At 42.0% G+C, this 24803-nt stretch overlaps 1 protein-coding gene across 1 annotated transcript in view; it reads right to left on the bottom strand.

The window, feature by feature from the left end:
- Positions 1-24803, bottom strand: part of LOC139406453 (metabotropic glutamate receptor 8-like) — a 179875-nt gene that overhangs the window by 102866 nt on the left and 52206 nt on the right. The window contains exon 2 of the mRNA XM_071149057.1: positions 12244-12460. Coding sequence (XP_071005158.1) covers positions 12244-12460 — 217 coding nt within the window. The remainder of the gene's footprint in view (positions 1-12243; positions 12461-24803) is intronic.

Genomic DNA, 24803 nt, shown 5'->3' with positions numbered 1-24803 from the left:
ACAATAACCACTACCACTACAACACCAGATCCACCACCACCCACTACCACTACCGCTTCACTACCACTTAACACAACCGCTCCACCTACCACAACCACTACCGCTCCACTACCACTAGCATAACCACTGCCACAACTACCATTATCACTACCACTACCACTCCACTACCACAACCACACCAACAACCACTACCACTACCGCTCCACTACCACAAGTGATCCATTACCACAACCACAACCGCTGTAAGTATCACAAACGCTCCCAATACCACAACCACTACCGCAACCACCACAACTTCCCTACAACCACCAATCCACCGCTCATCCTCCGTTTCAACCACTATAACAACCCCTGCCACTAGCGCTCCACTACTACAACCGCTCCCAGTACCACAACCACTACCACAACTCCACTACCACCACCATTCCACTACCACAAACATTACCACAACCACTACCACCACAACCATTACTGCTGAACGTCACCAACAACAACCACAACCACAACCGCTCCCACTACCACTAACACTACCACTACGCAACCTCCCCCGCTCCACTATCACCACCAATCCACTGCCATAAACATTACCACTACCACCACCACAACCACAACCCCTCCACTACCACAACTACCACCACTCCACAACCACTACCAAAACCACCACCACAACCGCTCCACTAACACTACGCAACCTCCCCCGCTCCACTATCACCACCAATCCACCACAATAAACATTACAACTACCACAACTGCTCCACTACCACTATCACAACTACAACCACTCCATAACCAACACCAAAACCACAACCACTACCACAACCACTCCACTACAACTACACCACTACCACAACCACCACCACTATCACTTTACTACAACTACAAGCACTACCACTACCACTACCACAACAACTAATGCTCCACTACCAAAAGCACTACTGCTCCATAACCACTCCACTACAGATCCACACATCTGGACCTCATTGGTATGATCTGAGCATGTTTGGGATTTGGTGACCCCTACAGTCAAGGGGAAGTTGTTCCTTCCAATTTTGCAGTGTCAATAATGACATAATCTGACACACTGAGTGGTTTCCGTGGAAACAGCTTGACTGGGCCAACCCCAGGTGGGCAAAGTGTTAACACAGGGGGGAAGGAAGTAGGAGCTGTTGGCAAAAATAAGTTTCAAACTTCAAAGGTACACAGGGAGAAAATATACTTAATCTAACCCTAATAGGATTACCAGGCTTTAGAAATGATTTCTTAAAGACATTTTGTTATTTTTTACATGGGTGTTAGTGGTACTGCTGTACAAAATATATGGTAGTTCAAACGAGGTGGTTCTGGAGACTAAATTCCATTTTCCATGATATTATGTAAATGGATTCCTAATCCATGACAGTTTATCCCTGCCAATGAGGTCAGAAACTCAGCCCCTTTTGAAAGTTTGCCATCATTTTAACCAGCCTGGCAGCGAGACATGTTTCCAGTTACTATCTGTATTTATCCTGTGGGAGTTTATTTTTCACTGTGTAATACTCATTACCGACTTTTAACATGAGGAGATACGCTGTTCCTCCGAGGCCCTCGGGTCTGGAGAGAAGCCTCAGGAGTCCTGCAGTTATGTTCCAGGTGTAGATAATTGATTGTGAGCCCAGTTGATTAGAGCCAGCTAGCTCAGCGATGTGGGGCAGGGACTTCTAGATTACCCACTTTTAATCAGGCAAGTGGCTTGGGTGTCTATGATGGGATGAGAGAAAAAATGCTACAGTATGTCAGCCTGTCTCCACAGTGTTTCTGAAGTCGTTTTTGTATTTATGATGCATTATAATGAGTGCTACATTTATTCTGAATAGTGTGGTAAGGAGTAGGAGGAGCACCGTGGACCCCGGAAGTAATTTTGCAATTCATTGCAGCCATTGCGATCTGTACAGTTTTCTTGTGTCAATTAACTCGTGACATTCCTGGATTACCCATTATATCAATGAAGTCAGTTCAATCAAACAATATGATAGTCAGTTGAAAAAAGGTTAACTTTTTTTTGAGTATTGAGTAGCTTGGATGAAAGGTGCCCATATCAAACGGCCTGCTCCTTAGTCATAGTTGCTAATATTTGCATATTATTATTAGTATTGGACAGAAAACACTCTGAAGTTTCTAAAACTGTTTGAATTATGTCTGTGAGTATAACAGAACTCATATAGCAGGCAAAAACCTGAGAAATTCCACTTCCTATTTTTTTTTTCTGGAGGTGGCAGATTTTCAACCAAGGTCTCATTGAAATTACAGCGAGATATGGATGAGTTTTCACTTCCTACGCCTTCCACTAGATGTCAGCAGTCAATAGAACTTTGTCTGATGACTCTAATGAAGGGGGGTCAATTGACACAGGAAATAGTCACCACAGCCATGAGTGGACCATGCTTTCACCAGGCGCGTTCACAGATGAAGGACTTGCGTTCCATCGCTGATCTGAAGTCATTCTAATTCTCCGGTTGGAACGTTATCCAAGATATATGTAAAGAACATTCTAAAGATTGATTCAGTACATAGTTTGACATGTTTCTACTGACTGTTACGGAACCTTTGGACATCTCGTCACGTTATAGTGGACGCACTTTGTGATTTTGGAATTGTTTACCAAACGCGCTAACCAAAGTAGCTAATTGGACATAAATAACGGACATTTTCGAACAAATCAGGCATTTATTGTGGACCTGCGATTTCTAGGACTGCATTCTGATGAAGTTCATCAAAGGTAAGGAAACATTTATCATGTATTTTCTGGTTTCTGTTGACTCCAACATGGAGGCTAATTTGGCTACTGTTCTGAGTGCCGTCTCAGATTATTGCATGGGTTGCTTTTTCCATAAACTTTTTTTGAAATCTGACACAGCGGTTGCATTAAGGAGAGGTATATCTATAATTCCATGTGTATAACTTGTATTATCATCTACAATTATGATGAGTATTTCTGTTGAATGGTGTGGCTCTCTGCAAAATCACTTGATGTTTTTGGAACTAGTGAATCTAAATTGCCAATGTAAACTCAGATTTTTTTTATATAAATATGAACTTTATCAAACAAAACATGCATGTATTGTGTAACATGAAGTCCTATGAGAGTCATCTGATGAAGATAATTCAAGGTTAGTGATTCATTTTATCTTTATTTATGCTTTTTGTGAATGCTATATTTTGCTGGAAAATGGCTGTGCTTATTGTGGTTTGGTGGAGACCTAACATAATCGTTTGTAGTGCTTTCGCTGAAAAGCCTATTTGAAATCGGACAATTTGGTGGGATTAACAATGAGAATAGCTTTAAAATGATATAAGACACATGTATGTTTTAGGAATTGTAATTATGAGATTTCTGTGGTTTGAATTTGGCGCCCTCTATTTTCACTGGTAGTTGTCATATCGATCCCGATATTGGGATTGCAGCCATAACAGGTTTTAAGGGTACAAGATTGTGTCAAAGGAATAAATTAGTCCTAAATATTTCCAAAATTAAAAGCATTGTATTTGGGACAAATCATTCACTAAACCCTAAACCTCAACTACACCTCGTAATGAATAATGTGGAAATTGAGCAAGTTGATGTGTCATGGTCAAAACATATCAATAAAACAGTAGCTAAGATGGGGAGAAGTCTGTCGATAATAAATCACTGCTCTGCCTTCTTAACAATACTATCAACAAGGCAAGTCCTACTGGCCCTAGTTTTGTTGCACCTAGACTACTGTTCAGTACCGTGGTCAGCTGCCACAAAGAGGGACTTTTACAGTTGGCTCAGAACAGGGCAGCACGGCTGGCCCTTAAAAGTACACATAGAGCTAACATTAATGACGTGCATGTCAATCTCTTATGGCTCAAAGTGGTAGAGAGATTTACTTCATCACAACTTGTTTTTGTAAGAGGTGTTGACAAGCTGAATGTACCGAGCTGTCTGTTTAAAATACTCGGACACTCATGCATACCCCACAAGACATGCCACTAGAGTTCTCGTCACAGTCCCCAAGTCCAGAACAGACTATGGGAGGCACACAGTACTACAAAGAGCCATGCCAGCCTTAGAATCAGATAAAAAACAGGTAAAGATACACCTTATGGAACAACGGTGACTCTGAAGAGAGACACACACAAAGGTAAAGACACATGCACACACATACATTGTGATATTGTTGTATACGGAAACGTGGCTCACTGGAGAGACGCTATCCGAGGCGGTGCAGCCAACGGGTTTCTCCACGCATCGCGCAGACAGAAACAAACATCTTTCTGGTAAGAAGAGGGGCGGGGGCGTATGCCTTATGACTAACGTGACATGGTGTGATGAAAGAAACATACAGGAACTCAAATCCTTCTGTTCACCTGATTTAGAATTCCTCACAATCAAATGTAGACCGCATTATCTACCAAGAGAATTCTCTTCGATTATAATCACAGCCGTATATATCCCCCCCCCCAAGCAGACACATCGATGGCTCTGAATGAACTTTATTTGACTCTTTGCAAACTGGAAACCATTTATCCGGAGGCTGCATTCATTGTAGCTGGGGATTTTAACAAGGCTAATCTGAAAACAAGACTCCCTAAATTTTATCAGCATATCGATTGCGCAACCAGGGGTGGAAAGACCTTGGATCATTGTTACTCTAACTTCCGCGACGCATATAAGGCCCTGCCCCGCCCCCCTTTCGGAAAAGCTGACCACGACTCCATTTTGTTGATCCCTGCCTACAGACAGAAACTAAAACAAGAGGCTCCCACGCTGAGGTATGTCCAACGCTGGTCCGACCAAGCTGACTCCACACTCCAAGACTGCTTCCACCACGTGGACTGGGACATGTTTCGTATTGCGCCAGACAACAACATTGACGAATACGCTGATTCGGTGTGCGAGTTCATTAGAACGTGTGTTGAAGATGTCGTTCCCATAGCAACGATTAAAACATTCCCTAACCAGAAACCGTGGATTGATGGCAGCATTCGCGTGAAACTGAAAGCGCGAACCACTGCTTTTAATCAGGGCAAGGTGTCTGGTAACATGACCGAATACAAACAGTGCAGCTATTCCCTCCGCAAGGCTATCAAACAAGCTAAGCGTCAGTACAGAGACAAAGTAGAATCTCAATTCAACGGCTCAGACACAAGAGGCATGTGGCAGGGTCTACAGTCAATCACGGACTACAGGAAGAAATCCAGCCCAGTCACGGACCAGGATGTCCTGCTCCCAGGCAGACTAAATAACTTTTTTGCCCGCTTTGAGGACAATACAGTGCCACTGACACGGCCTGCAACGAAAACATGCGGTCTCTCCTTCACTGCAGCCGAGGTGAGTAAGACATTTAAACGTGTTAACCCTCGCAAGGCTGCAGGCCCAGACGGCATCCCCAGCCGCGCCCTCAGAGCATGCGCAGACCAGCTGGCCGGTGTGTTTACGGACATATTCAATCAATCCCTATACCAGTCTGCTGTTCCCACATGCTTCAAGAGGGCCACCATTGTTCCTGTTCCCAAGAAAGCTAAGGTAACTGAGCTAAACGACTACCGCCCCGTAGCACTCACTTCCGTCATCATGAAGTGCTTTGAGAGACTAGTCAAGGACCATATCACCTCCACCCTACCTGACACTCTAGACCCACTCCAATTTGCTTACCGCCCAAATAGGTCCACAGACGATGCAATCTCAACCACACTGCACACCGCCCTAACCCATCTGGACAAGAGGAATACCTATGTGAGAATGCTGTTCATTGACTACAGCTCGGCATTCAACACCATAGTACCCTCCAAGCTCGTCATCAAGCTCGAGACCCTGGGTCTCGACCCCGCCCTGTGCAACTGGGTACTGGACTTCCTGACGGGCCGCCCCCAGGTGGTGAGGGTAGGCAACAACATCTCCTCCCCGCTGATCCTCAACACTGGGGCCCCACAAGGGTGCGTTCTGAGCCCTCTCCTGTACTCCCTGTTCACCCACGACTGCGTGGCCACGCACGCCTCCAACTCAATCATCAAGTTTGCGGACGACACAACAGTGGTAGGCTTGATTACCAACAACGACGAGACGGCCTACAGGGAGGAGGTGAGGGCCCTCGGAGTGTGGTGTCAGGAAAATAACCTCACACTCAACGTCAACAAAACTAAGGAGATGATTGTGGACTTCAGGAAACAGCAGAGGGAACACCCCCCTATCCACATCGATGGAACAGTAGTGGAGAGGGTAGCAAGTTTTAAGTTCCTCGGCATACACATCACAGACAAACTGAATTGGTCCACTCACACAGACAGCATTGTGAAGAAGGCGCAGCAGCGCCTCTTCAACCTCAGGAGGCTGAAGAAATTCGGCTTGTCACCAAAAGCACTCACAAACTTCTACAGATGCACAATCGAGAACATCCTGGCGGGCTGTATCACCGCCTGGTACGGCAACTGCTCCGCCCTCAACCGTAAGGCTCTCCAGAGGGTAGTGAGGTCTGCACAACGCATCACCGGGGGCAAACTACCTGCCCTCCAGGACACCTACACCACCCGATGTCACAGGAAGGCCATAAAGATCATCAAGGACATCAACCACCCGAGCCACTGCCTGTTCACCCCGCTATCATCCAGAAGGCGAGGTCAGTACAGGTGCATCAAAGCTGGGACCGAGAGACTGAAAAACAGCTTCTATCTCAAGGCCATCAGACTGTTAAACAGCCACCACTAACATTGAGTGGCTGCTGCCAACACACTGACACTGACTCAACTCCAGCCACTTTAATAATGGGAATTGATGGGAAATGATGTAAATATATCACTAGCCACTTTAAACAATGCTACCTTATATAATGTTACTTACCCTACATTATTCATCTCATATGCATACGTATATACTGTACTCTATATCATTGACTGTATCCTTATGTAATACATGTATCACTAGCCACTTTAACTATGCCACTTTGTTTACATACTCATCTCATATGTATATACTGTACTCGATACCATCTACTGTATCTTGCCTATGCTGCTCTGTACCATCACTCATTCATATATCCTTATGTACATATTCTTTATCCCCTTACACTGTGTACAAGACAGTAGTTTTGGAATTGTTAGTTAGATACTTGTTGGTTATTACTGCATTGTCGGAACTAGAAGCACAAGCATTTTGCTACACTCGCATTAACATCTGCTAACCATGTGTATGTGACAAATAAAATTTGATTTGATTTGATTTGATTTGATTTGTATAGTGGTTTCAAACATTTTGTATTGTATATACAGTTGAAGTCCGAAGTTTACATACACCTTAGCCAAATACATTTAAACTCAGTTTTTCACAATTCCTGACATTTAATCCTAGTAAAAAATGTCCTGTTTTAGGTCAGTTAGGATCACCAATTTATTGTAAGAATGTGAAATGTCAGAATAATAGTAGAGAGAATGATTTATTTCAGCTTATAAACTCCTGACCCACTGGAATTGTAATACAGTGAATTATAAGTGAAATAATCTGTCTGTGAACAATTGTTGGAAAAATGACTTGTGTCATGGGCAAAGTAGATGTCCTAACCGACTTGCCAAAACTATAGTTTGTTAAAGAAGTAATTTGTGGAGTGGTTGCAAAATGTGATTTAATGACTCCAACCTAAGTGTATGTAAACTTCCGACTTCAACTGTATGTAGTAGTGTAATAATGTTATATGATGTTGTCACGTTCTGACCTTAGTTCCTTTGTTTTGTCTTTGTTTTAGTATGGTCAGGGCGTGAGTTGGGGTGGGCAGTCTATGTTCTTTTTTCTTTGATTTGGGATTTCTGTGTTTGGCCTGGTATGGTTCTCAGTCAGAGGCAGCTGTCAATCGTTGTCCCTGATTGAGAACCATACTTAGGTAGCCTGTTTTCACCCTTTAGTTGTGGGTGATTATTTTCTGTTTTGTGTCTGCACCAGACAGAACTGTTTCGGTTTCATTTCGTTCTCGTTTTATTCTTTAGTGTACTGAGTTATAATAAATATCATGAACACTTACCACGCTGCGCATTGGTCCTCCGATCCTTCCTACTACTCCTCCTCGTCAGAGGAGGAAGACAACCGTTACAGATGTACTATTTTATCTGTTGATTCATATGTAATGTAAGTGCTTTAATATGTTTGGACCCCAGGAAGAGTAGCTGCTGCCTTGGCAGCATCTAATGGGGATCCCTAATAAATCCAAATACAAAAATGCAAATACATATCTGGCTATGTTGGTAAAATTACTACATGTCCCATCGAACCAAGCAGGGAGAGGCTGCCTCTTGTCACCGTTCCAAGACCAGTCGGAAACTTTCAGCTAACCCACGTCAATGACGCCAATGGATCTCAAAACTGAACTTAACGCAATGATATCCTTTGCCACCGTTGTCAGATATTTCAAACCAGACATGACTATTCAACAAAACAATAAATCAATACATACTTTTCAAGTTTCTTTCTAGCTAATTTTTTAGTTACATGGTTATATAACTAGCAAAGGAGTACTGAAGTTGAGGGTGCAGTATTTATGAAGTTTGGAAACGAGGACGAAAACTAGCATAGTTCAGCTAGCCAGCTAGTTTAGCCAGGGAAAACGAGCTTGGGACAGGATATAGCTGGTTGTACATGCACACTAGGCTAATTCAGGAGACAGATTGTAGTTTTTATGCCATAATATAACGAGCTGGCGGCGAAAAGTTGTATTAAACAATTCAGAGACTGAAACAAATAAATTAGATGACTAACATTTAAGGAGAGCAAATCGATATACGATCCTGAAATCAGATGTAACTGTCAATAGTAAAACAAAGCTTAAAAGGATATTTGAGTGAACCCTGAATACTGAAAATGTATGGTGAATTCACTTCAGGACAGACTCCTCCTCACCACTCTATTCTGTCTGAGGATAAAGAAGAAGCAATTACTAGTATTTGAAGGCATAGTAAACTAGACCCTATCTGAAACAAAATGGACATACATTCAATAATTGATCAACATTTGCTATTGCTAAACAAGAAAGCTTCCTGTATGGATCATTTATAACACGTACTGAGCTCCCAAGACTCCATTGTCCATCTCTACTGTATTTCTCTGCAGCATCACAGTGGGTGCAGGCCAACATGCTCTTTAACCTGGCAGTTAACACATCGAAATACTGCGCTGTTTGTCCGAAAGTCTATCCCAATGCCACAGTATGGGTATCTGTCCCTGTTTTCATGAAGATCAGGCTCCTGGAGGGGTTGAGAGTGACACTGCTCCTGGGATCCTCCTCTGGTCTAGTTATTCGATTTGCTCCCCATAGACCATCAGTCAACAGGGTGGCCAGTCCTCTTCTGGTACTCTTCACACTGTTCATACTGTATATGAATTAAACATGGAGTATTCAGACTCTTTACTCAGTACTTTGTTGAAGCACCTTTTGCAGCAATTACAGCATTAAGTTTTCTTGGGTATGACGATATAAGCTTGGCACACCTGTATTTGGGAAGTTAGATATCCCAGCAAGATATCCCCTTCAACACCAAGAACAGCAAAAGGCATCCAACCCACCGGCACCTCATCCTCATGCTGTGAATCTCAGGTCGTAAACGATTCATCACAGACGATACCATATACAGTTAATCACAGACAATACCATATACAGTTAATCACAGACGATACCATATACAGTTAATTACAGACGATACAATATACGGTAAATCAAAGACGATACCATATACAGTTAACTTGCAGAGCTATGAATGTCATATCTCTAAATGATGCCATTTACATGTGTTGAAAGGAGAAGAACAACGTTAAAAAAACACATTCATTATAAAGAACAATATACACAGGGAGGTACTGCTGCTCTTCCCTGCTGTTCAAGAGACCGTCTCCATGCACCTCGTCATTATTAATCCACACCTTTAAAGGAAATATTGCAGCCATTTCTCATGATTACTGTTGCTTGCTTACACCATTTACATAGAGATTACATTGCTTCGGCAAGGAAACCTGGCTGAGCAGTGATGGTGTGCAGGGGGTTGCTGTGATGGACTGGGTCAGCACACTTAGTGCATGCCAATCAAGCTAACGCGCTTTGATAAATAGATGCACATCATCACTTGTTTATTCGGGCTCACAATTCACTTGGAATTATTTACAGTTTTGTAGGCTCGCTCAGCATTTTACCGCCTAAGAGAAAAAGATGGGTATCACATGTAATTGAATGTAGGAAGTTAGCAGCATGTCTATTAGTGGTGAATTAGCCCACAGCATATTATCATCAATTATTTTTGGGTGCTTAGCCAGGAGTGAAATGAGATTGCTATGCTTACTTCTATTGGTGCAAGAGCTATAGGTGTCATTGTAAAGCTGGTATTGATGTTTTTCTGTTATATGGTGATGGTTTAGTTGCTAATTGGATGCTTGTTAAACCCTGTATTTATTTGGGATTAACCCAAACCTGCTCTAGGGCTGCAGCTGGAAGTCTGGAACTGTTGACAGACCCAAAGGGAGACTCTCATACAGGAAAATCCCTCCAACCTATTTCAGAGCTAATAAAACACAGGAGATACAATCTTAGGAAAAATGGTTCCAAAAGGGTTCTTTGGCTGTCCCCATAGGAGAACCCTTTTTGGTTCCAGGTAGAACCCTTTTTGGATCCAGGTAGAACCCTTTTTTGGTTCCAAGTAGAACCCTCTGTAGAGGGTTCTGTATGGAACGAGCACCACTCGTTTTCCACTCTTCCTTTCTGCCCTGGACTCTCCTGAATGTTCAGGGGGAGAGTAGAAGCACAGGACAGGCAGCCTGATGTGAGACCAGAGGATGTCAACTGCTACCTTAAAGTCAGCATTCCACCCTACACTATGCACTACAGAGTGGTATGTCCATTCTACTTATTACATTTCTGCCTGCGCTGTATAACACAGTGGTTGTCCAAACGTTCCATGTATTTTATTTATTCTAGAGCTAACGCACCTGATTCAACTTGTCAACTAGTGAATCAGGTAGTTCAGGGCTACAACAAAATCTTAAAATATCTGGGGTCCCCGAGGAGAGGTTTGAGAACCACTGGTGTAACATTACTCTGCACTCAGTATCTGTGAACTCAGCATCTGATTCTGACCCAAGAAAACAGGTGGGTGGACTCTCAAGCCAATCGATGACTCTAATTGATCCATTAAGTGCCACGGAGAGCTGAACCATGGCCCTCAAGGATTAGGTTGGTGCTCCCCTGCTCCCATGCTAGCCAGAGATACAGCTCATTTATAATAGTCCCGGGCTAATGCGCACACACTCTGTTAATCTCACACATACATGTTACAGCTGATTAATTTATATTCAGCAATTACAATATAATTAATGTGCGGCCTTTTGTCCACCCTGACGAAAGCTGCCATAATACTTTAATCAGAGGGCTTGGAGAGAACTGAGTTTGATTATGAAACAGACCCTAGAAAAATACATCTGTGAACTTACTGGTGATTATGCTGAGAATCAATGACATTACCTATCTCTATATTCATTTATCAACACAATACAAATGTTCACAGACCACTTTGAAATGTTCCACCCCCTTCCCATACCCTCTGATGCATCAATAAAATTGTGGAGCAATCAATTATTCTGGTGCGTAATGTAACTAAGTTTTAATAATTGCTAGTTGTAAATACATTTTGATTGGTGAATGGGAGAGGCCATACCCTAATGCCTTAGCAGTCTCTCCAAGCAAAGAACAAAAAAGAGAATCAGAGATGCTCTCTGTGTTTTTTGTCTTAGACTGTCCCCTGGTAGTCTATTTTGACATTCAGCGACTTGACATGTGAACCTTCAAGGTATCCCCTGCTGTTGAGACAGCAAATGCTGAGGTGCACTCAGCCAAACTAGGCAAGACAGTGTTTGAGTCAAACATTGGGGCAATGCAGGCAGAGCGTAAAACGCTGACCAACAGTACACATCTCCCAAACAAGGGAACACACCTTCCTTTCAGCACAATTCAAGTTTCTCAGTACATTTGAGATTTTTCTCATACATCCCAAATCAAGCATTTGTTCTTAGTGGAATAAAAATGTTGCTGTATATTGGCAGGGAAAGAGACTTTTGGATTCAATTGCATTTGTTTATCCTTCAGCATAGCGTCACAAAAACAGCCCACAATTATCAGCTATATCTAGCTGGAGAAATAAAAATATATTCATCAGTGTTTCAGTAAAAGCCTGTGAGTAGCCATGTTGTGCCAGTAAAAAGAGCCCCATCACACCTACCAGACTCTCTGGAGATCTGGACAAAAGCCTCCACGCCACTTTCGCCGTAATTCCCCTCCGAGGCCAGGGTCGACACATAGTTCCAGCCCATCGCCGTGACGATGTCCAGCATGGCCTGAGCTTGGTAGGAGTCCGGTGGCACCACACGGGAGAAGAAGTCGTAGCGTGTGTTGTCACTCAGCTCGGGTGCCGTGGATGCATAGCTGATCTGTGGGATCTATGGAGACAAGGAAATCCTAGTGTAAGCCAAGTATTTAATGCCAAACGGGTAATTGTTCAATTCCACAACGGAATATGCTCCCCAGACATCTACTATATGTTACACATAGGGATATTAACGAGAGGACATATCAATGTGACTTTGTCAGAACCTTTCGGAACCACCTGACTTGAAACTTTATTTCTTCATGTTTAGTAGTCTTTTATCCCAAAAGAACTTCAAAACCAGAATTCCACAATGTCCTTGCTTTGTTTCTTGTCAACTGGATACAGTGTAAATGGAGAAGAGAGAGGGAACTGTAAGGTATTAGACAGACAGACAACACACAGACAGAAAACACACAGACAGATAGGCATAGCCTGTTAGACAAGGAGAGAAGGTTGGATAATGGTCCTTTAGAGAGCGATTGAAGGCCTGATTGATTTCACTTCAGTCAAAGGCCAGGGTGTGCGGGCAGGCCTTACAGGCTTGTCTCATTGGCATTCAAAGAGAGGGGGAATGGAAGAAAGAAAGACAGGCAAAGGCCTGCCAGCAATACAAATGCCACTCACTGGCTGGCAGCTTGAGCCGATCTCAGCTCATTCACAGACAGCTACAAATTAAACCGGCTGTAAATACAAATGCATCTGGTGGGTTTGACATAATTGCAATCACCTGTGATATGCCAACGTTCTGTCAGTCCCAGGTTACCCCTTGAACATTGGGATTGACTTGATCCATTTTGTTAGATTTTTTCCCACACGCTGGGATTTCAGAGCCATAAGATAACAAGAGCTAAGTGAGTACCAGAGGCAACAAGTGATTAATTATCACCATTGATTCATTTCTGCCATTAAGTGATTAAGATCTGGGTTGAAACAAAGGCCATTTTTATGTGAACTATGTGAACAACTCAAGTTTTCCAGGGGCTAAAGCGTCTGCTTGTGCTTGTCTTTATTTTCCCATTAGAACATAATTTAAAAAGCGGGAACATGGAGCTGAAGTTTATACACCCTAAAGTCAATCAATGGACTGTGGCTTCAGAGAACAAACTCTGCCCTTTGTTTTCCATTTTGATTTATAGGGGTCATCTCAGGGTAAAGCATTCAACCTCTGAATTGTGTTATAGTGAGATAAATCATATTGACCTCTGGATATAGAGCTCATCTTTCCTAACATGGAGATTTACTCTCTCTCTCTCTCTCTCTCTCACACACACACACACACACACACACACACACACACACACACACACACACACACACAAGATATTATCATAATTCACTGAAAACTTCCATAAAGTTTAGCCATTGAATGACATGAATAATGCAAAAGGTAACTACAATAAAGGAAAACAAATAAAGAAACCAAAACAGGTTGAGATAATGTTCACTACGGTGTAATGAGCTCAGATGCTGAACTGTACTGAACAAAAATAGAAACGCAACATGCAACAATGTCAACCATATAACTGAGTTACATCTCATATAAGGAAATCAGTCCATTTAAATAAATTCATTAGGCCCTAATCTGTGGATTTGACATGACGAAGCCAGGCCCAGCCAACCAGAATGAGTTTTTCCCCACAAAAGGGCTTTAATACAGACAGTGTTATTTTTGTTCAGTATATTTACAAACACAATGGTTATGAAAATAGTTCACATTACAATAATGTCAATACATCTTCCTACATCAACAAAGATCAACAGAGGTACACTGACACACATAAATATATTATTGATTGCTTTAACCAATCAAAGTACAATGCTTTTACATTTTTTTGTGTAGGTTTGGGAATGTTGATGCTTAGTTGTCTGCACCTTTAGGTGGCTCTGACATGCTGACCAGACCAAATGAGCACGTTGATTTTGTCCACCCGCACCAGACGTGATCAGGACACGCAGGTTGAAATATCAACTAAATATATTAATTTGGGCACAGGTTGAAAAGCATTAAACATTTATGGCAATTTAGCTAGCTTTCTTGCTGTTGCTAGCTCATTTGTCCGGGATATAAACATTGGGTTGTTATTTTACCTGAAATGCACAAGGTCCTCTACTCCGACAACTAATCCACAGATAAAACGGTAAACCAAATGAGTTTTTAGTCATCTTTCCTCCTTCCTTCAGGCTCCTTCTTATTTTGGACTTTACATGATGGTTGGCAACCAACTTTAGGTGGATTACCGCAACCAACAGAGTGTGGACCTCAGTTCATCTTTCAATCACCCACGTGGGTATATGCTCCCAAAAACCACAGAGGACATGGTATGTGGGTATATGCTTCTAAAAACTACCGAGGAGATTGGAGAGGCCGGACATGCAGCGCGTTGAGCGTCATAAATAGAACCAATTTCTATTTTAGCGCCTGGCCACGCAGACGCACGCTGATGAGCGCAAGCAGTGTGGGTGCAATGATTGAATAACATGTACAGTATGCGATGTGTTCGGTCTGGTCATCATGTGAGAGTCATAATGATGTCACTTGGGAAATTACAATCACAGACAGAACACTTTATCCTCTTACATTATACGAACCACATTCTCAAAGCTGAAATGAAAGAAATGTCCATTCCGCTGGAAGCCTATGGAGAGTTGTTGGCACAAGTAGATGGGGAGAATGCCACTTTAATTAGTGGTCTAATTCAGGGATATTGTAGATCAGCATATCTTGATATCTTCATCTCAAAACCCACCAACACATTAAGCCTTCCTTTTGATTATCATCATCCCAACCATCCTCATCATCCCCACCATCCTCATCCCCACAATCCTCATCATCCTCACAATCATCATCCTCATCAGCATCATTATCATTCCCTCATCATCATTATTATCATCATCATCATCATCCTCATCATCGCATCACCGTCATATTGTAGTGTTCCTAGTATATTATCACGAGTCCCAGACCTCTGGGTATTACAAAACGCAAACATGACTAGAGTACTTCCAGGGGTGATGTTGTGAGACTGTGAAGATCAGGGTGGTTCTGGGTCAGTGTGCGCTGAGTTTAATATGGCCGTGATTGCAGAGCCAGACTAATGCAGGGGGGGCCACCTTTCTTTTTAAGAAAACAGCTAACTTCCTGCATTTCAACACATTTTGCCATGGAGCAAAAATAAAAAGTTGTTGATTTATAGCTCATCTCGTGCTATCCTCACATTTTGCTCAGAGGATGAGAGAAAATGTGTTTTAAAGCTTATTTCCTGCAATTCTACACATTTTTTCTCATGCCGTTTTCATATGCTATCCAGGGGGCCCCCAACCCAAACGTGCCCGTTCAGTAATCCGGCCCTGCGTGATTGACTCTGTAGAGCAGAAGGCTGAAGCACTTGACACTGGGCTGGATCTGTGGCGTGTATTTACAGCGCTGCTAAGAGCACCAGTGATAAATCATGCTCTAATTCTCCACTGCTACTGTGGACATCCACATGGCTCCATTATAGGGAGAGAGGAACAAAGGAGTGGGGAAGATGGAAGAAATGGCGATAGAGGGATAGAGAAATCTTTCTCAAAGGGGATTGGAAAATATGAAAAAAAGAAAAAAGGTGAGAGAGACAGAGAGAGAGAGAGAGAGAGAGAGAGAGAGAGAGAGAGAGACAGAGACAGAGACAGAGACAGAGGCAGAGAGAAAGGGAGTGAGGGGATAAAGATTAGAGCGAGCGATCGAGAACAGTTTTGAAATGTGACTTGAGGGCTCACCAGATGTACTCCCACGTATCGTAGCCCAAAGAAAGTGATGAGACTCATCAAGTCTCATGGAGAATTCCTCCATCATACACATCTGCCGCACACAAACACACTCTGCTGCTTCAGCCTATCTAGGTGACCATAAGGCAGGACAACGCATCTCAACTGCTGTAACAGTTCTCAGTTTTACACAAACAAAATGTGTGTGGTCATGAACTGTTATGATATACTATGACAGACCTTATGTCATCTGTATGTCAGAAATGTAAGTCCTTATCCATCCACACAACAGTATGCTGTGAGATATCGGCATGTGGCTCCTTCCACGGTGGGCCACTTTAGCAGCTAATGGAGCTGTCACACCTAGAGGGACAGTATTGGCCTGATATATGGTGGCCTGACAATAGTCATTAACCTCAACACCGACCTTTATTTAAAACAATCTAGCAAACAGCAGGCCAAGTGTCTCAATAAATGGTGTAAACAGAGACAGATGTGTGTGTGTGCGTATCAACATATTTATAACCATTATTTTTCTTTCACACACACACACACACTCATCCAGGCACCCACACCCACAAACACACACAAAGACAAAATCCCCACCGTCCGCACCATTAATTTCCATATTGATAGTGGCTCCTCTCTGACCAGGGATGATAATTGATTGAGAGAAAGATTGAGGGAGAAAAGCTAATTCGACATGACAGGACAGCCAGGTCTCGTCTCTCTATGTCTGTCCCCCCCCCCCCCCCCCCCCCCCTGAACTTAGCTCTCCATGTAGTCTCCATGGCTACGTCCCTCTTGCAGGTTGGAATTTATTGGGATGGCTCATGTACCGGAGGCAGACCTGCAGTGTTCACTAGCTGACACAGTCACAGAGTCATAAAATCTGATTTTAAGCATTTCGCTAATGCTTAACCATAACCTTAAATTAAGACCTAAAGCTCATTTCTGTTTTCATGAATTTTGACAATATAGCCAATTTGGACTTTGCAGCTGGCCCATCTAGCCGAAATTGCTCAGTGCTGCCTCCAGGGCAAGATTCATGACAATAAACGTCAACCTCCGTCCCTCTATCTCCTTCTTCTCTCTCTTGTTTTCTCCACTATCACTGTTTAATGGTTTTGGGAGGTTTTCTGACAAGCTCTCTCCGCCCAAAAAGATGCTGGCCACAGGAACATCCATGGATGACATTATCTGATGTGACTTTATCATTCCTGCCCTCCTACAGTAGTTGACAGTGGCATCCTGGGACCAATCTGACTTCCATAATATGACAGCTTGACTGCACTGTAAGGTCACCGTTCGTCTTCGTTGTTTTGTTTTTAATGCATTTCTATGCTCACTGCTTACGTATTTTTTTAAGGGCACTTGTTTGTTATGTGCTTATGCACACAACTTATTCTGCACCACAACCCAAATGCTGTGAGCAACACTGAAAATATGTTTTCACGTAGTTTAACGGAGGTACATTTAAAGGAAACATGGGAAGCACAAAGTGCCTACAGAATATTGGAAGCCATACACTACAGGTAACTGCCAAAATAAAGGAAACACTTGAGTAAATGAGGGATACAAAGTATATTGAAAGCAGGTGCTTCCACACAGGTGTGGTCCCTGAGCTAATTAAGCAATTAACATCCCATCAAGCTTAGTGTTGTTTATAAAAATGCCGACTAGTTTGGCTACCATGGCTAGAAGAAGAGATCTCAGAGGGGTCTCAAAGGAGCACAGGGTGTTTAAAGGGGGTGTGTGTGTGTGTGTGTGTGTGCGTGTGTGCGTGTGTGCGTGCGTGCGTGCGTGCGTGCGTGCAACTCAGTCACCAGATCTTAACCCAATTGAACACTTATGGGAGTTTCTGGAGCGGCGTCTAAGACAGCGTTTTCCACCACTTTCTACAAAACACCAAATTATGGAATTTCTCGTGGAGGAATAGTGTCGCATGCCTCCAATAGATATCCAGACACTTGTAGAGTCTATGCCAAGGCACAGTGAAGCTGTTCTGGTGGCTCGTGGTGGCTCAACACCCTTTGTCAGATACCTGTACATTTAGGCAAGACCCCAGAGTTGATGTCTCACAAAAACGTCTATATTGTCCGAACAGTTTGGCCTACACACAAATACGATGGTGTTCTCTGTTTTGCTCTACGACCCACACAAGTGTCACCGACTTGTCTTAAGTCAGTACTGCCGATCTGCCAACTTCTGTCTGTAGCTACTGAACAGTTTGGGCTAACACTAATATGACCCCTCTATAAAAAGTTTATATTTCTTATATCTCTCAGATATAGGACAGACAGACACTTTAAAACAATTGTCCTTTTTCTAATGTTTTAAGACAGACACTTTAAAACAACTGTCCTTTTTCTAATGTTTTACTAAGTACAGTGCAATTCGGAAAGTATTCAGAACAATTTACTTTTTCAACATTTTGTTATGTTAATTCCTTATTCTAAAATGGATTAAATAAAACATTGTCCTCATCAATCTACACACAAAACCCAATAATGACAAAGTGAAAACAGGTTTAAGAAAATTTTTCAAATGTATAATAACATTTTTTACACAAGAAATCAGACACTTTTCTATGAGACTCAAAATTGAGCTCAAGCGCATCCTGTTTCCATTGATCATCCTTGAGATGTTTCTACAACTTAATTTGGAATCTACCTGTGATAAACTCAATTGATTGGACATGATTTGGAAAAGTACACACCTGTCTATATAAGGTCCCACAGTTGACAGTGCATGTCAGAGCAAAAACCAAGCCATGAGATCAAAGCAATTGTCCGTAGAGCTCCGAGACAATATTTTTTTAAGGCACAGATCTGGGGTAGGGTACCAAAAACTTTCTGCAGCATTGAAGGTCCCCAGGAACACAGTGGCCTCCATCTTCTTAAATGGAAGAAGTTTGGAACCACCAACACTCTTCCTAGAGATGGCCGCCTGGCCAAACTGACCAATCGGGGGAGAAGAGCCTTGGTCAAGTAGGTGACCAAGAACACGATGGTCACTCTGACAGAGCTCCAGAGTTCCTCTGTGGAGATAGGAGAACCTTCCAGAAGGACAACCATCTCTGCAGCCCTCCACCAATCAGGCCTTTATGGTAGAGTGGCCAGAAGGAAGCCACTGCTCAGTAAAAGGCACATGACAGCTCACTTTGAGTTTGCCAAAAGGCCCCTAAAGGACTCTCAGACCATGAGAAACAAGATTCTCTGGTCTGATGAAACAAAGATTGACTTGAATGCCAAGCATCACGCCTGGAGGAAACCTGACACCATCCCTACGGTGAAGCATGGTAGTGGCAGCATCATTCTGTGGGGATGTTTTTCAGCGCCAGAGACTGGGAGACTAGTCAGGATCGAGGGAAAGATGAACAGAACAAAGTACTGAGAGATCCTTGATGAAAACCTACTCCAGAGCGCTCAGGACCTCAGACTGGGACAATGATTCACCTTCCAGCAGGACAACAACCCTAAGCACACAGCCAAGACAATGCAGGAGTGGCTTCGGGACAAGTCTCTGAATGTCCTTGAGTGGCCCAGCCAGAGTCTGGACATGAACCCGATCGAACATCTCTGGAGAGACCTGAAAATAGCAGTGCAGTGACGCTCTCCATCCAACCTGACAGAGCTTGAGAGGATCTGCAGAGAAAAATGGGAGAAACTCCCGAAATACAGGTGTGCCAAGCTTGTAGCGTCATCCCAAAGAAAACTCAAGGCTGTAATCACTGCCAAAGGTGCTTCAACAAAGTACTGAGTAAAGTGTCTGAATACTTATATACTTACACTTAAATTTTAGATTTCACTGATGTAAATGTCAAATTTCTGGGTTTTCTTTTTAATACATTTGCAAAATTTTTGAAAAAACGTTTTTTTCTTTGTCATTATTGGGTATTGTGTGCAGATTGATTAGGGGAAAAATATTTAATCAGTTTTAGAATAATGCTGTAACGTAACAAAATGTGGAAAAAATCAAGGGGTCTGAATGCTTTCCGAATGCACTGTATTTTTCCATGAAACATTATTAATGTTATATGTTATTCAATGCTTTTCTATGGGTTAATACATTTTATCAAATAAGTTTTGAAATACTGTATATTTGTATGTTACCTAAAGGGGTCCTAAAATTCAAAGGCTCTAAGGGGTTAAAATCTCTTCACATTGTTTACTCATTTTGCTTGCACATAGAAATCTCCTGAGGTTACATACAGTTGAAGTCAGAAGTTTACATACACTTACATAAACTCATTTTTCAACTTCTCCACAAATTTCTTGTTGACAAACTATAGTTTTGGCAAATCGGTTAGGACATCTTCTTTGTGCATTATACAAGTAATTTTTCCAACAATTGTTAATTAACAGACATATTATTTCACAGATTATTTCACGTATAATTCACTGTATCACAATTCCAGTGGGTCAGAAGTTTACATATACTAAGTTAACTGTGCCTTTAAACAGCTTGGAAAGTTACAGAAAATGATGTCAAGGCTTTAGAAGCTTCTGATTGGCTAATTGACATAATTTGAGTCAATTGGAGTTGTACCTGTGGATGTATTTCAAGGTCTACCTTCAAACTCAGTGCCTCTTTGCTTGACATCATGGTAAAATCAAAAGAAATCAGCCAAGAAATGGTAGACCTCCACAAGTCTGGTTCATCTTTGGGAGCAATTTCCAAATGCCTGAAGGTACCACGTTCATCTGCGTTCATCTGCACAAACAATAGTACGCAAGTATAAACACCATGGGACCACGGAGCCATCAAACCGCTCAGGAAGGAGACGCGTTCTGTCTCCTAGAGATGAACGCACTTTGGTGCGAAAAGTGCAAATCAAACCTGACTCAATTACACTAGCTCTGTCAGGAGGAATGGGCCAAAATTCACCCAACTTATTGTGGGAAGCTTGTGGAAGGCTACCCAAAATGTTTGACCCAAGTTAAACAATTTAAAGGCAATGCTACCAAATACCAACTGAGAGTATATAAACTTCTGACCCACTGAGAATGTGATGAAAGAAATAAAAGCTGAAATAAATCATTCTCTCTACTATTATTCTGACATTTCACATCTTAAAATAAAGTGATGATCCTACCTGACCTAAGACAGCAAATTTGTACGATGATTAAATGTCAGGAATTGTGAAAAACTGAGTTTAAATGTATTTTGCTAAGGTGTATGTAAAGCATACAAGGTAAGCTGTCCCCAATGTGAACTGGTTCTACCCTCCGGTATTCCACTACTCTGTTTTTCTGCTTTATTCCAACTGAAATATCTGATGTTGACAGTATTTCAGACGAATGCAGACTATACGACTTAAAAACCAGGATTACCTTCTGTAAGAATCTCCACTTAATTTTCTATTTTCTAATGAAGAAATATATGCACTCTAACCTACACTGAGTGTACAAAATATTAGGAATACATGCTCTTTTCATGACAGACTGACCAGGTGAATCCAGGTGAAAGCTATGATCCCTTATTGATGTCACCTGTTCAATCCACTTCAATCAGTGTAGATGAAAGGGAGTAGACAGGTTAGAGAGCGATTTTTAAGCCTTTAGACAATTGAGACATGTATTGTGTATGTGTGCCATTCAGTGGGTGAATAGGCAAGAAAAAAGTGACTTTGAACAGGGAATGGTAGTAGGCCCCAGGCGCACCAGTTTGAGTGTGTCAAGAACTTAAATGCTGCTGGATTTTTCACGCTCAACAGTTTCTCATGTGTATCAGAAAGGTCCTTCACCCAAAGGACATCTAGCCAACTTGACACAATTGTGGGAAGCATTGCAGTCAACATGACTGCAGCATCTCTGTGGAACGCTTATTAGGAAGGTGTTCGTAATATTTTGTACACTCAGTGTATATTTTTTAAACTACTAATCGGACAGACAAGAGAGCAAATTATGTCCGGGGGGGTCGGGGGTTTAACCCCCTGAATGGGAGATGAGCCCCATTAAACGCAACAAAAGTCAATCTATTGGGGGGGCATTAAATAATGCTAATTTCACTATTCTCCTATTTGTTAAAATGCTGTTTTTTAACTGCTACATTGCTAAATATGAAAATAATAACTTATTCCAAATTAAACAAACACCCCCACCTCTCTGTCATGGTTTAAACCATGTATTTCCATGTGGCTGCACTTTCCATATTTCAGCCCCTTTTCAGGTGTCCCAACTTTACGTTTTACAAAAAAATTCAATTTGTCAGCAAACATCAATTAATTCAGGCTACACGAGTGTAAGTCTAATGACAATCACCAAATGTCATGAGAGTTTTTGATGTTTTGTAACAGATCTTTTCATGCATCAAATGGCGGGTGCACAGTGCAGAGTTGACAAACTTGTGTAGGTGGCCTACTTTTTTAACATCAGTATCATGACAGGTTGTGTTCATGCCACATCAAAAAGTCATACATTTTTACTGTTAAATTACATGTTTTTACAATTAGGCCCATACAACATCCGCCCCCCACCCCCCAATGTTACAGTATAATTTGCATTCTGATGCATATCATGTAAAATCAAAGACAGTTTTCAAAGCCCCATTTATAACACTATGGTATAAGACTTTCTTCACAGCACTGAATGAACAGATACATAGCAATACATAGACAGGAAATGTTTCTAATTTGTATTAACACGAAATCCCTAACATGTTTACTGTCAGTTTTAGTCTGGTTAAAACATTCAAATCACTTTCAGATCACAATGCCTTGAAAACGTATTCACCCCCTTGGCATTTTTCCTATTTTGTTGCATTACAACCTGTAATATAAATTGATTTTTATTTGGATTTCATGTAATGGACATACACAAAATAGTCCAAATTGGTGGTGAAGTGAAATTAAAAAAATAACTTTAAATAAAAAATGGAAAAGTGGTGCATGCATATGTTTTCACCCCCTTTGCTATGAAGCCCCCAAATACGATCTGGTGCAACCAATTACCTTCAGAAGTCACATAATTAGTTACTTGTGTGCAATCTAAGAACTGAATGTATTTTCTCAAATGATGTCTTTCAATTGTGTTCAGGAATGCTTTAGTAAAGGTAGAGAAGAACCGAAAGTCACACAGTTGTAGGATCTTAATTTAAGCCTGTTTGCCACCGCAGGAAAATAATCCTGCAGCAACAGGAAATGTGAATTATTATGTGGATTCTAATTAATGGACATTTTTGTAGGGTTGAAACATTTTTCTTAATGGAAAATGGAGTCTGAAATATCAGAGTGGAAATTACAAACTTCAGAAGCCTTTTTAAAACTCAAATACACTACACGTTTTATAGGTCCTGAACAGTCATCCTGAAAAGTACTTTTTTAGATGGCTACCAGGAAGTTTGAAAAGACAGGCTGAGTGGGCGGGGTTTCACGCCCTGACCTTAGAGAGACTTTTTATGTCTCTATTTGGTTTGGTCAACGTGTGATTTGCGCGGGCATTCTATGTGTTGTATTTCTTTGTGTTTGGCCGAGTGTGGTTCCCAATCAGAGGAAGCTGTCTATCGTTGTCTCTGATTGGGAATCATACTTAGGTAGCCTTTTTTCCCACCTATGTTGTGGGATCTTGTCCTTGTATTGTTGCTGTTGAGCCCTACAAGGCTGTATGTTTAATTGGTTATCTTTCTTGTTTTTCTAGTTATCATTAAAGAATATGATTAATCTACCCCACACTGCATCTTGGTCTAATTCCACCACCAACGACGATCGTCGTCGTCCTGTCCCACTTGCAGAAAAGCATCCCCAAAGAATGATGTTTCCACCTCCATGCTTCACGGTTGGGATGGTGTTCTTGGGGTTGTACTCATCCTTCTTCTTCCTCCAAACACGGCGAGTGGAGTTTAGACCAAAAAGCTCTATTTTTGTCTCATCAGACCACATGACCTTCTCTGGATCATCCAGATGGTCATTGGCAAACTTCAGACGGGCCTGGACATGCGCTGGCTTGAGCAGGGGGACCTTGCGTGCGCTGCAGGATTTTAATCCATGACGGCGTAGTGTGTTACTAATGGTTTTCTTTGAGACTGTGGTCCCAGCTCTCTTCAGGTCATTGACCAGGTCCTGCCGTGTAGTTCTGGGCTGATCCCTCACCTTCCTCATGATCATTGATGCCCCACGAGGTGAGATCTTGCATGGAGCCCCAGTCCGAGGGTGATTGACCGTCATCTTGAACTTCTTTCATTTTCTAATAACAGTTGCCTTCTCACCAAGCTGCTTGCCTATTGTCATGTAGCCCATACCAGCCTTGTGCAGGTCTTCAATTGTATCCCTGATGTCCTTACACAGCTCTCTGGTCTTGGCCATTGTGGAGAGGTTGTAGTCTGTTTGATTGAGTGTGTGGACAGGTGTCTTTTATATAGGTATACAGGTAACGAGTTCAAACAGGTGCAGTTAATACAGGTAATGAGGGGAGAACAGGAGGGATTCTTAAAGAAAAACTAACAGGTCTGTGAGAGCTGGAATTCTTACTGGTTGCTAGGTGATCAAATACTTATGTCATGCAATAAAATGCTAATTAATTTCTTAAAAATCATACAATGTGATTTTCTGGATTTTTGTTTTAGATTCCGTCTCTCACAGTGGAATTGTCCCTATGATAAAAATGACAAACCTCTACATGCTTTGTAAGTAGGAAAACCTGCAAAATCGACAGTGTATCAAATATCTC

This window comes from Oncorhynchus clarkii, chromosome 4 (assembly GCF_045791955.1).
Source record: "Oncorhynchus clarkii lewisi isolate Uvic-CL-2024 chromosome 4, UVic_Ocla_1.0, whole genome shotgun sequence".
In the NCBI taxonomy this organism is placed as follows: domain Eukaryota; kingdom Metazoa; phylum Chordata; class Actinopteri; order Salmoniformes; family Salmonidae; genus Oncorhynchus; species Oncorhynchus clarkii.
The sequence above is the reverse complement of the archived record's forward strand: the minus strand, read 5'-3'. Positions and strand labels throughout refer to the sequence as shown.